The sequence below is a fragment of the Excalfactoria chinensis genome, chromosome 8 (assembly GCF_039878825.1).
Source record: "Excalfactoria chinensis isolate bCotChi1 chromosome 8, bCotChi1.hap2, whole genome shotgun sequence".
Lineage (NCBI taxonomy): Eukaryota > Metazoa > Chordata > Aves > Galliformes > Phasianidae > Excalfactoria > Excalfactoria chinensis.
The window spans coordinates 14,656,495-14,670,486 of NC_092832.1; the positions used below are offsets into that span (position 1 = coordinate 14,656,495).

General features: G+C 49.0%; 1 protein-coding gene across 1 annotated transcript; it reads right to left on the bottom strand.

Annotated features, from left to right (window-relative positions):
* Positions 1–13,990, bottom strand: TADA1 (transcriptional adaptor 1). The gene is made up of 8 exons (XM_072343253.1): positions 13,842–13,990; positions 13,665–13,756; positions 12,810–12,875; positions 6,406–6,503; positions 3,725–3,934; positions 2,601–2,752; positions 1,305–1,467; positions 1–459 (listed from the first exon to the last, which is right to left on the bottom strand). Exons 1-8 carry the CDS (start codon positions 13,913–13,915, stop codon positions 307–309), a joined length of 1,008 nt encoding a protein of 335 aa, XP_072199354.1. The 5' UTR covers positions 13,916–13,990; the 3' UTR covers positions 1–306.
* Between the last annotated feature and the right edge of the window lie 2 nt (positions 13,991–13,992).

The following is a 13,992-nucleotide window of genomic DNA, read 5'->3' on the forward strand; positions in this document are numbered from 1 at the left end:
AAAGCCAACTCTTTACACCCTCACATTTATTTTTCTTAAAAAAAAGAAAGAAAAAAAGCAGTCTTTGCAAACAAATCTCATCCCTCCTTCCCAATTCAGCGGGATTGCTGCAAGCACTCCATGGCACACGACTCTCGGGAAGCAGAGAAAGTGTACCACCCACGTTACCTCAGTAGTATTTCCATAGGAAAAGCTGACTCCTAACTTAGGTCTTCCTTGAAGCATAGACAGGGGATTTTAAGAAGCATCCCAGCATCAAGTCCAAGGAACAGCACGGCAGCCAGAGGCCTGATGTGGCTGCCAGCTCTAGCAGAGCAGAAGGCCCTCCTTCGCTGCCAGACGCTGGCGGTGGATCTTATCCTGCTGTAGCTCCTCATGGTTTGGATGCCAGAGTTTCATGACAATCCTCTCAATGTTCAGAGCATAGACAGTGTGTGCTGGAATAACTTCCTTATGTACCTAGAGGTAAATTAGAAAGAAAAAGCTTCATGCTTTCATACTCATTTCCCCGTGTTGCCCACAGAAGAACCTGCAAGATGATCAGAGCCAGCCCTGCAGAGCAGGAACACGGGCTGTCACACGCATGGAGAGCTGTAACCTGCCAGCACAGCACAGTCTGTTATGCCACTTTGTAATGGAGCAGCAGGGTAACGAAGTCTTCATTTGCTCCAAAAACAAACAGAATACAATTCTTAAAATTCTGCCTCCAGAGCCTTGAGTCAAAAACCTCAATGCCTGCTCACAGTAGTAACAAGCACAGTGTGAGAAGAGGGGGTGGAATTTCCTCGCAGCCAGCTTCAGGCATTCAAATGCTGCCGGGCCTCAGTGCTGCCAGAGAGGGACCCACAAACGGGCATCTCTGGAGGGAAATTCACTCAGATGCCTCCCTGGGCTGAGGCAGACACAGGTAACCCACTGCAACAGCCTGCACACCACGATCCAGTATTCTTCTAAGCACCCATGTGGAACACAGAGGAAAAAGGGACGTGCCAGGAAGGTCACTCTGCTGCACTCATGTCAAAAGAGGAAGCGTTCTTGTGTAGAGACAGGGATTTCCTCATCAATTCTCTGACCAAGCAGGACAGAACAGGCATTAAACCATGAACTGACTGTATTACCTGTTCCCTAATAGCGGGAGCAAGTCAAAGCCAAATAACTGTAAGTTTGAGAGGAAAAGAAGGAAACTGACTGTTGGAGGATGAAATCAAACCCCTCTCTGTGCACATAAACCAAATCCAAGAGTGGCAGCTGATACTCAGGACAGCACCGCCCTGGGTCACGACAGTGCGATGCAAAGAGCTTACCTGTAACGCCTCAAAAAGGTCATACATGTTCACTGGAGGGAGGGATGCTGGCAAAGTATCCCCAGAGCACGCCAGCAGTAGCGCTGCCTGCTGCTCCGCATCATCAGGTGGGGGCTGAGGGGCTACACTCTGGCCAGCAGAAGGCGTCACACAGGTCGGAGGGCTGCAGACAGCAAGCAGTAAAACCTTTCAGTCATGAAAGCACCACTTGCTTTGGTGGTAACACAGCATGGGCTCAGCCCCAGGGTTTGCTCTTCTGTATTTGTTAACTTAGCCTTTGTGTACGTGAAATTCTATCAGCTCGAATTAAAATCTCTCAAAACAAAGTGTTTAATAAAAACAACACAAACTGAACTTCAGCATGCCTCAGACCTGTTTTGTAACTGATCGTGAGTTGGCAACCTTTGTTATTCACAATCAGTAGTTTCCACCCAGCCTAAAAAATTAAGGCACCCACAGCATTCAACTGAAAGACATTAGCTGATAGGCAGAGTTGTTTGGAATGGATTCCATTTGTGGTACCATAACCAAATCTTAGAACACCCACGACCTCCTGTCAAATGCTAAAAGCTCTGTCATGGACAAACAACTGCCTCACCGTACACACACACACTGCCTGACACACAGCGTATGCTGTTTGACACTGAGACTCTGCAAAACCAGGTGAGCTCGAAGTTCTGCAAGTGGAAGGGCCTGCAGAGGAACCATTAATACAAATGGACACAAGAAATGACAGACTGCAGCACCTCTGAGGTCCTCACCTGCATCTCAGCCTTATGGCACAACAGCAGTACCCAAACAGAGCTCTGCCCTGCTGCTTTCATAGTGTGTGAAAGCTGAACACCGCAGTTAGCAGATTCCACTCAGTCAGAAGAAAAACCGAACTGAGTAACTTCAGGACTAGCAAATTGCATTTGAACAGCGTGCTGAAAGCTCCTTACCACTCAAATTGCTGTGAGCAACAATACTGCTCCTTCTGCCCACAGACCGCTTCCCTGAGACCAGAAGAACTCCTGTGTCACTCGCTTCAAGCAATAATTAATAACATTCAGAGGGCCAGGCATCACCTCCATAAACTGATAAGGTAGCGAGGAAGAGAGACTTAACATTGTCCTGAACTCTGCTGCTGAAAAATCCCCACATCCTGCCTCCCTGTTCAGCATACAGAGCCCTGCTGCTTGCACAGCTGAACGCCGTTAACAGAGCCCACTAAGTGGGAATTAAAACTGAACAATACAGTAACATCAGGACTAGCAAACTACACTTGAAACTAACAGTGTGCTGAAAGCTCCTTACCACTCAATTAGATTGTTATAAGCAACAACGCTGTTCTTCAGATAAGGCTGTGGGTTAACATTGCTTCCAAAGGCGTACTTGAAGTGGCCATCTCTCAGCCGATAGGCTTTTCGTCTGGATATGACAGATGTCAGAATGTCCTTAAGATGGTTCTGGAATTAAAAACATTCTTGTTAAGCGTGCTGATTAACTCATCCTACCCACCTACAGCTCAGAGAAGTGCACCACTGACTGACATGACCGGTTCTGCCATAACCACGAGGACCTAAAGACAACATGTGGGCAGGCAAAGTGTTTTCACTTCACCACTCGATACGAGCTGGATACGAAGAACGTGGCTCTGCATTTTAAAGCAGTTTGCAGGCTAATACGCGATGCACTACTTCAAATGTCACAAAGAGGTTTCTCAAATGCTAGGAAATTCCCAGCCTGATCCCTTTCAAGAGTTGAGATTTTATACTTTGCACTAAATGTTGTGCTCATACTGAAATACTGGCTTTAAAACTACAGTGAAAAGGCACACATTTTTTTCAGGCTGTTGAGGTGTCTGGAAGCTGCTGGAGAAACAGCTGTCTGGGACTGCTTCCTAGTTTGACTTCACTCCCAGACAGGGAATTGAGGCAGGCATTCACAGCACAGCTTGGGGAAGCTATCCCCAGAGAGCTGCCTAACAGCTGCACCATGTGGGCCTGGCTGGTAAATGTCTGGTAATACCACTGCTGGCCATCAGCTCCAGCAGACAGTTCATGCAAGCACTGTCTGATTCTGCTACTTCCACGCCAGATATCTCCACATGCAATGGATTTATTTTAAATCAAACTCCTTGAGAAGGTGCCATCCTGTTTTCAATGATGGGAACAGTATTTTCCAAACTAGCTACTCAAGCGTACCCAGAGCTGTTCATAGGCAAGCACTTCATAATTAACCCTCACAAACACCAATCCAGTAGGTTACTATCTCTGATGGCACAAATCCCTCTGATTCCAATCTTACTCCTCCTGAGGCAAGCTGGGCAATCAAAGCAGCATGACCCCCCCCTTCAGTGAGGGATGCTACCCCATACTGCACAGAGACTTCTGCTGCTGGTGTGATGGGAACACCAGGGCTGCACAGCCCAGTCTCACCTCCACAGCATAAACCACGGCCGTCACCGCATCCTCTGTGACGTTGTCCAGCCCGTGCTCATACGCAGTTACGATCATCCTTCCTTCTAGCTGGCCACGTGTAGGAAGCATCATGGTATGGGAGCACAGCTTCAAGTCGTCATCCTCCTGAGGATCCTTGGCCACAAACTGCTGGGCTCCAGACAATGGATTCTGAGGCTGGAACCGGTGCTGTGATCAACACAGTAACAGAGTGTAAGATGATGCTTACTTGGACAGACTTCAGTTCACCTTGTGGAACATTACTCCTCAAACTGGAACACAAACACCTACAGAACACGTGGCAGGACAAAGACAGTGGTACTCCCACCTGCCTCCAGAATACTCATCTAAACTCTCAGTGAGATTTCAGAGCTCGTGTCCTTCCACTTCACTGCCCGCCAGCCTATTCTGCAGCACTCTGCACTACCAACACCTCAGGTATCCACCACGTTCTGCAGCAAGAGGTTCTACATTTACTCTGTTCCACCCACCTGCTCGACTCGCTCCATTTCCCTGCAAGTCTCCAGCACGGCCAGTCACTGCCCCTCTTACCTTGTTCACATCGTACAGCCCAGCGATGACTCGACTGGACTTTCACATTTTTCACTCACTTCTTTGTATGCTGCAGAGTTCTCATCTGTCTACTCAGTCATTTCTTGTGCAGAAGCCCTCTGACATTAGCTAAAAATACACCCTATTGTCTACCACCGTACAGTTTCCTACCAAGAATCAACATAGAGATTTATCTGATTAAGTGATTCTTACACATCTGAAAAGAATAAGGATTTAACTACAACAGCAGATTCCAACACCCTGAGCAGAGCGGGGTAACTGTGCAATTAGGTTCAGAGAAGACTACAGCCAATGAGATTATTTCAGGACCGAGTCTGTTATTTAGGGACAGACTAGCACAGAACTTGAGCTCACACCAGAAGGAAGTGCACTTCCCAACCCACGTGCTCCCAAGGCTATTCCCAGGCCACACTTTGTGGCAGCTCCTTGGAACTCAGTCCCCAAGCAGAAGAGGAAAAAGGTAGAGAGGAACTAATCTCTGGGCCCAGGCACGTGCTTGGCCAATTCCCAGGCCACAAGGGAACACCACAACGCCAGCTCACCAAGCACTCTCAGGACACCTTCCCTTCAGCTCTCCAGGACATCAACCAGTGGCCATGGAATAAACATTGCCATGAGGCTCTTATGAGGGAATCATGACAAAAGCATGCCTGACATATAAACAATGAATATACAGCAAAGTGGATTTCTCACATCTTGGTTTCAGGAGAGGAAAAGGGACCTTCTTTATTCAAAGGACAGTGTGGCATTTAACTCAGAGTGAGAAACCAATCCACCCACCAGCGATGTGAAAGCAGGGCTCTCTCACAGTAATTTGGAGGACTTAAGCTTTCATTACAGGAAAGCTTTGAGCGTGGAAGGGGAAATGGAAAAAAAAAGAAAAGGCCTTCCGAATGTAAGCGTTTCTAAGGGGAATGTATTTTGGGGACTGGAATTAAGCTGTGGTCGTTCCCACCGTTACGCTGATCAGTGTGGAAACATCGAGGCACTTAAGAGTAAGTTCACACTACTGGAGTATCGCACTGATAAAACACAAGCCCCTTAAAATACACTTGATGCAGTACTTGCTGTAAGACATCCCGGTAACACTCGTACACTTGCATAAATACACAGTAAGAATGTGGTGTAACTTAGGGGTGTTCAAGCAAAACAAATTCCAGGACTTGCACATGTGGACTCTCCTCCAGCTGCTATGGAAAAGCCACAGTGAAGTGTGAAAACAAAAGGTAACATGGGTTACCATCTCCACTCAGGCCATAGCTGTGAAAAATGCAGAATACTTTCACAGCTTCTAAATACAACGAGCCTCCAGCTGCACTCACAGCCCCCTGAAACATGGGATTCTACAGCACACACATAAAGCCCAAATACTGCACCTAGAGGTGTGGTATGCGCCTCTGACTGAGCCAAGCAAACTTCTCACAGTGGTGAGAGGCCTAACACACCCACCTTCCCCCTGCATCCACCTACGTGGCTTCCTTGCCTTCCTTTGCACTGACCTCAACACCCATCCAACCACAAGGAACGCGGATCCAGCTGAGTAAGTCAGCAAGAAAAACCTGGGAGTTTTTATTTGGTTGGTCTGGGGTTTTTTGCTTGGTTAGTTTTCTGCCTTGTCAGAGAGATGAACTGGATCAACATGCGGTCAGACACTTGACGAAGCCACCTCACAGACACTCTCCCTTTCAGCAAACTTAATTCTGTTCCAACAGACCTATCAAAGAATGCCTTGCTCCTCCTTCAGACCATACAGAATCCTGCAGGCCAGAGCATACGAAGAAGCAATTCTGCTTGAGGGTAATTATGAACTCGCTGTTTCTTCAAGAGTTCAAACAGGTGTGTGAAGATGATATATCAGAGAACGTGGAAGATACATGAAAAATGGACCTAAGAGTTACCGTGCTGACCAGAGTTGCTCTCTGTTAGTTCCTGTATTACAGGCAGCAGTAGCTCCCAGCTCCTGTGACACACATCATCAATATGGCGTGGCTCCATCATTCTTGGCAGTAAGAGCAGTGATGCTGTGCACAGCAGCTCACCCCCATAGAATTTCAGTAACCCAGGACCGTTTGGCTGTGAACACTTACATCAAACTTCTGCCGCACTGACGAAATCTTTTTCTTCCCTTTGGGTTTTCCAGGTTTGGTTGCGGAGCCACCTGGCCATGGCAGAGATCCAGCACCTTCTGTAAGTGGCAAAAAAGAAAGTCTGACAGGTTTCACTAATTTAGGGCCAGGATGACACCACACACAGAAAAGCCCTTCATGTTTTTAGCCCCCAGTTAAGCCATAACTCCAGCCCAAGAGCTGTGAGCCAGAGGAAGTATTTCTTTTGCTGTGCTACTTTTGCTATACACCCCTCCTTTAGGAGATGCCATAGCTCTGGGCTGCCCCTCACAAACCCTAACCCCCTGGCTGTACCATAACTCAAACCCAACAGTTATGGCACAAAGGCAGGAGTTCTTTGGGAATAATGCCTTCCCCTTCATTGGCTTTTGCCATGCTGATGCACTCATGACCTGCACACAACAAAACCCAATGGTGGTAGCCTCCAAGAAAAGCCATAAGGAAGGAGCAAGGCGCTTGTTCCACCTGGAAGACAGCATGTCTCTGTGGACCAGCTCCAGACAGATGTTAACCAGCAGGACAGAGCCATCTGGTCTCTCTACCTGTCCCTACAGCTTTCCATCAGCTCTAGCAAGCCTTGCCTTGGACTCTTGTTAAACACCGAGGCTGACTGTTCATGTTATGCTGAAAGGGAAAGGAGAGGCTGAAAAGGCTGATGTGACCAGAAGCAGGACAACACCAGTGTGAAGGGTGATTGCAAACAGCTGAAGGAAGAGTGAGCAGCACTAATACATAACATAAGTTTGGCCCGGGAATCCACCACATATAGTTTGATGGGAAAAGCCACAGCAGGTCAAACCACATCCCAAAAATCACACAGCTCTTGGCAAGGATAGCAAGGCGCTGAGTTCCCACACGCAGGTTTACAGGATCTGCAAGCTATTCCTTTGAATACACTGCAGCATAAGACAACCTTGCACTGGACGTCCACATGTTCACTGATAGAAAAGTAGCTCTTCCTGCAACCAAAAGCCTGGACAGCCCTCTTGTGGCTACAGCAGCAGCCTATGCATTCAGTGTGCAGCGCTCTCCCTCGGCTCTGCACAAAGAACACCTTTTCCTCTTGAGCTGTGAGCCGAGCATGCCCTACGGTGGGGTCCCAGCTCCAGGAGCTCAGACCATTCAGCTCTGACACAGAGGGCTGCTGACAGGTAGTGCCGTACCCACACCATAGATGTCACATGCCACTCTCTCATCAAGCAGAGGAGAAGACACAGCAGCAGCCATCCCACAGCTGGCCAACTGCAGGCACATTTGCTGACCACAACAAACTTGCCAGTTCCCGTTCTCTCCCAGCCTCACAGCAACCAGCACATTTAGCACGGGCTCTTGTGACTGTGGTTAATTAGCTGTTATCAGAAACTCATACATAAAACCAAACTATAGGCTTGGTTATGGAGAATGTGGCAGGCTAAATCCCTTGGCAAGGTGCAGCTTTGCATGTTCATCACTGGAGCAAGAGTGTAGTGCTCTCTAATAGGACTCAAAGGATCAGGCTAAACAGTATTCAGATTAAGCTTATAAATGGTCAGCTGTTAAGATGAGGTTAGAAGCAACCTACACACAGAGACGGCATACTATCCCCTTAAAGCTTACCTACATCCATTAGTGAGCTGAAAACCAACACTACAACAAAACTTGTGAAAACCCAACCACCACCTGTTGGTAACTAAAAAGTAATAAAGAGATTCTCTCCAGAAATCAAAGCTGGTGTCACTATTTGTTACTACAGAGTCATAGTAGGGTTGGAAAACACCACAGGCAATCACGTCAAGGACCACTCTCTCCCTTTATCACAATCTCACAGCTTACGTTCTAGGATCCATCAGAGGTGATGCCTTTCTTCTCACAAGATGCTTTGCTTGCTCTTTACAGACAAGTCACTTCTCCCCTTCCTTAGAATTCAAAGAATGGTTTGGGTTGTAAGGGACTTGAAAGATCAGCACCCCTGCCCACCCCAGCTAAGGCTGCCCAGGGCACTGCAGCACCCACAGCTCTGGGCAGCAGTGCCAGCACCTCACCACTCTGAATGAAACACTACCCCCTGACATCCAATCTAGATCTCCTCTCTTCTAGTTTCAAGTCATTCCCCCTTGTCCTATCGCTGTCTGCCCATATAAAAAGTTACTCTCCCTCATGCTTATAAACTCCCTTTAAGGACTGGAGGGCTGCAATGAGGTCTTCCCAGCACCTTCTCTCCTCTAGGCTGAGTAAGCCCACCTCCCTCAGCCTGTCTTCATAGCAGTGATCTGTAAGCAGGGCAGAGCCCCTGCATGGGACGGGAGGGCTGGGTGTGCTAAGGACAGACACTTGCGACCTTTCCCTGCTCCACAGCCCTTCCTACTCAAACACACAGGCCCCAAAGTTGCAACATAATCACAGCCTGTGCACTTCAAAAGGTGAATACAACTTCCTACCCCCCATTATCAAGAGCCTAGGGCAGAATTATTCCGGCTCCTTTTCTAGGTTTCCATCTTAACAAGCCTAACTAGCTCTAGATGAGGAAAGCAAAATTTCCCTCCAGTATTCTAAGAAAAGCAGCATATGCCTTCCTGGCCACAAAGATCAAAGCTGGGTTGGTTCAGGCATCAAGTTTCAGATACGTTCGCATTTTTTATTTAATCTTGATAGTAGGAGAATCAATGTTAGCAAGCTGCAGCACCGGCTGCTGATGTGCCTTCAGAGATAAGATGCAGTTAGCCAAGCCCTCCTTACAAGCTGCCAGGTCTCTGCAGTGACACCATCAGGCAGGGCACTGTAAGTCAGGTACTCCTGATGCTCCGCAGCAGCACAGCAGGAGAGGGCAGAGACACAAGGCCACAACAGGGCCCAGCAGGCAGGCATGGAAAACAACCATCCCCCTTCTCCCACCCTCCTCTGTGTGACTGTCAGGGTATGGTTTTTCTGGCTTTTGTCTGTTTGTTTTAAGATCTTCCTGCAGGGACAGGGGTTGAGTCAGCTACATTCCAATGACCCTTCCCTCTGGTTACACCTCACATTCCTGCTCTCTTCCTTCTCCTCCCTCTTCAACTCTCTGGAGAGAAGTGGAACACAATACAAGCCCACAAGTGGCAACCCTTCAAGAAAGGCTCGTGGGAAACTACAGAATTACAGAATCATCAAGGTTGGAAAAGACCTAAAAGATTATCCAGTCCAACTATCACCAATACTTCCCAGCTAAATCATATCCCTCAACACAACATCAAAACGTTTCTTGAACACTCCCAGGGTCAGTGACTCCACCACCTCCCTGGGCAGTGCATTCCAGTGCCTGACCACCCCTTCCGAGAAGTAATATTTCCTAATGTCCATCCTGAACCTCCCCTGGTGCAGCTTGAAACCATTCCCTCTAGTTCTATCACTGTCTACACGAGAGAAGAGGACAACCCCCAGCTCACTACAACCTCCCTTCAGGAAGTTACAGAGAGCAATGAGGTTTCCCGTGAGCCTCCTCTTCTCTAGGCTGAACAATCCCAGCTCCCTCAGCCGCTCCTCATACAGCCTGTGCTCCAGACCCCTCACCAGCTTTGTTGTCCTCCTCTGAACATGTTCCAGGGCCTCAATGTCTTCCTTGCAGTGAGGGGCCCAAAACTGGACACAGTACTCAAGGTGCAGCTGCACCAGTGCTGAGTACAGGGGGACAATTACCTCCCTGTTCCTGCTAGTAACACTGTTTTTGATGCAAGCCAGGATGCCGTTGGCCTTCTTGGCCACCCGGGCACACTGTCAGCTCATGTTCAGCCATGCATCAATCAATACCCCCAGGTCCATTTCCTCCACACAGTCCTCCAGCCACTCTGCCCCAAGCCTGTAGCGCTGCCTGGGGTTGTTGTGGCCAAAGTGCAGGACCCGGCATTTGGTCTTGTTGAACCTCATCCCATTGGCTTCAGCCCAGCTCTCCAGCCTGTCCAGATCCCTCTGTAGGGCCTCGCTACCCCCAGGCAGATCCACACTCCCAGCCACTTTAGTGTCATCCGTGAACTTACTGAGGGTGCACTCAATGCCCTCATCCAGGTCATCAATAAAGATACTGAAGAGGGCAGGCCCCAGCACCGACCCCTGGGGAACACCACTCGTGACCGGTCGCCAGCTGGATTTAACTCCATTTACCACCACTCTAAAAATCTAAATCCTTCTATCACTAACTCAAGCGCTTGTAATTGTTTAAAGTTTTTCCTAGTTAACATTTAGCTAAGAAACAAGGTTGCGGTTCAAGTGAGCTTTGCATTAACTCAAGGAATCTCGCTAACCTGACTGCTTGTATTCAACCATCAACCAACAAGGCAGCTTAGCAAGTAAGTCCACGCAATGGCAGGAAAGGCTTTAAACAGGATTTCCCCTGAGGGAAGGAAAAAAAACACATAAAAGCACTTCTGAAAATGCTGGCAGAGATCAGCAAAGAAAACAGCCTCTCACACCACTCATGTCAGATTTAAAATCCTCAGTGGGAGTTGAGGAATCAAAGACCCTGGTCACTCTTGCCCTCCTCTCACCCCACCACCAGGTCCCAAATGTCCTTAACTGGGATTTGAAGCTTGCACAACCAGTAGAGTGAGGAGGTGCAAGTTGTAAGCATTGATCCCAGTTGGTCACATTCACCCACTGTGCTCACAGGTCCCCAGTTACCACAAGTTATTTTTTAAACAATAACAATTTAAAAATGTTCATTTCCCTCTCGTCCCACTTACACGAAGGTGGAAGTACACGCACCAGCATCTGTGATGGCACACCAAGTGCCTTGAGCACACTTGCATCACGTATTTCTTTCCATAAACCAGTCAGAGAACACCTACTCAAAGTGCAGCACTGGGGGTACCCTGTTAGCTTCCCATTCTTGTAGGGACAAAAACCAGCAGGTGGCAGGTTGGCAGCTAGGGGAAAAGTGAGTCTAGGCATAACATCAAGTGCTCCATTTGTACCACACCTCTGTGGCTGGACATCCAAGCTGCTTCTTCAAGCTGGCTTCTGCAGAATGAGCCTGCCTAGAAGCATAGCCACCACATGCTAAGTGTGGTCAGCTACCACTCAGTTACACACCATTACTGATCCGCAGAAACGGGCTCTTCAAGGGCTCTGAAACAACATCAGCTCTACTGGAAAAAAAGAGTCCTTGCAAGTACTTGAGATTAAGAGGTTGAAGTGGGAAATAATGGGCACATGGAAGGCACCTGTGAAGCACCAGCTCCAGTATAAAGCACTGGGACACTTAACCCATTCCTAGACAGCTCTGAGAAAAGGTTATGGCTTTTCCCAGACTGCTGAGTCTGAACTATTCAAGTCAGTAGAGATGAAATCTGCCCAAAGGACTGCAGAAATGCTGCACAGCTATGTGACTGCATAAAGGAACAAGTGGCACTCCACACAGACAAGCGCAGCAGTGCACACAGGAATGAATAACCCCAACTTCAGTCACACAGCAGTGCCACCGCTGCCACCCAAAACAAAGAGCTTGGGTTATGACCCACACTCCCACCAGCCCAGCACTCAAAAAGGCCAACCAAGTGCCAGCCAGAGCAAACAGAGCAAACCTCACCCTTACATAAAACCAAAACACCTGAACAGACCCTGAACAGAACCAGTTCTCCCCCTCACAAGCTCAGACCCAGCTACTTCAGGTACATTCCAGAGGGAAAACTGCTTTCTCAGACCTTAGCTCACCAGAACTGCAACAATCTTCCCTCCTTCACCACACAGCAGTTTCATACCTTAAACTGCAACCCAACTGTCCTTCGTATCAGATCTCTAAACTGACAGTTATTTTGAAGATCAAGCAGAAAATAGCTTGCCAGCCCTGACAAGAGCCATTCAGAATGCTTACACAGTTAAAAAGGTTTGACATCAAAGGGGCAGAAGGTTGGACTAATTGACCACAGCTCAATTAAGAGTTGGCTGGAAGCATTCAGTAAGCACTTTTCTATCAGATGCATACTTGATTTCAAGGTCAGTCAGGAAAACCCAGCTCCTCAAGATGTTATCCCCAAGAGAGAGGGGAACATCCAGCTGAGAACACAAAGGAAACAGCAAGCAGAGCAGATCAAACACAAATGGCATCTCCCATTAACTTCACTTTCCAGCACTCACAGCCCAACAGATGCCCAGCCTGGAAATCAAACTGACTTACCACAAACAGCAACCCAGCGCATCAGCCTCTAAGAGATCAAATGCAGCTTTTTTGTTTGGTTGGGTATTTTCCCCTCATAAAAATGTCTCAGTGAAATCACCTGGATAACTACCTGGTTACCTTTCTGTCTGCATGGCAAAAGGAACAGGAATATTAAGGCTCAGCAAGTAGAACAGCCACATACAAAACCCAAACACATGTGCCAAAGCTTTACTGATTACTTGTAACGAGACCTGGGACTCACCTGGTGCAGAAACCAAGATCTGGCATCGGGTAAGGATGGCCAGGAGAAAGTCGTTGTGTGAGTGGACTGCATGAAGACAGACAGCTCATTAGGAACACATTGGTGGTCACAGGCACTGGCTCAAAGTAGGTCTCTGTGTCTCCTCACAGCCATGTTTTCACCATTCATTTAGCTACAGTGTCACAACTCCCAGTATAAAGTTTTTTTTAAGAGGTCTTTTTTGGTTCCGTTTTTCTCTTCACTTAACCCAGAACCTGCTACTAGAAAGAATACAGGTGCAAGCTGGGCTGCTTCTCAGCGTGCCATGCACAAATCCAGCCCTAGAGCACACTGCATGGCAGCTCAGGTGCACTCAGCCAGCAACAAGGAGGCCTGGCTGCTCTCCCTCCCATACACCTCCTAGCAGCAGGGCTTTGGTTTAAAGCAAAACAAGAGTTAAAATAAAGGAACAGGGAGAGCCAGCACTAAGTGTAGAATACTCGGTACTACAAGAGAGATACGGACCTGTTGGTTCATGCCCGGGGGAGGGCCAGAAAAGCGACCCAAGGGATGGAATAACTCCTCATAAGGAGAGGCTGAGAGCTGGGGCTGCTCAGCATGGAGAGGAGAAGGCTCTGGAGGGACCCGAGAACGGCCTGTCAGTATCTACAGCGGGGCCGTGGGCAGCCAAGGTCGGGCTGGATGTGCTGTAAGCACTGATGGAGCCGGGGGGGGTCGGGTCAGATGGATCCCCGGCACCAGGAAGGGCCGCAGGAGCCGCACCCACCGCCGGCACGCAGCGTGCTGCCCACAGCAGGCCGGCTGCCCACTCGAGGCCCCGCGGCGCAGCACGGCGCCCCCCGGCCGCCCCGTTACCGTTATCCTGCGTCAGCAGCCGCCGCGCCTCCAGGTCGAACTCCTCCTTGCTGATCTTCTGCTTGAACCAGAGCTTCAGGTTGGCCCAGTACCTGCGGGAAAGAGGAGCGGTGCTGTGGCGGTGCTGTGGCAGCGCGGTGGAGGCCGAGCCGCGTTGCCGCGCCGTGAGACGCTCACTGCTTCACGTTCTCGCCCAGCGCCTCGCTCAGGCTCTTCTTGGCCGCCTCCAGCTCGCTCACGTAGGTCGCCATCGCGGCGGAGCACGGGACCGCGGAAGTCGCGAAACGCCGTATAGCGCGGCGCCCCGTTACGTCAGGGGAGGAGTGTC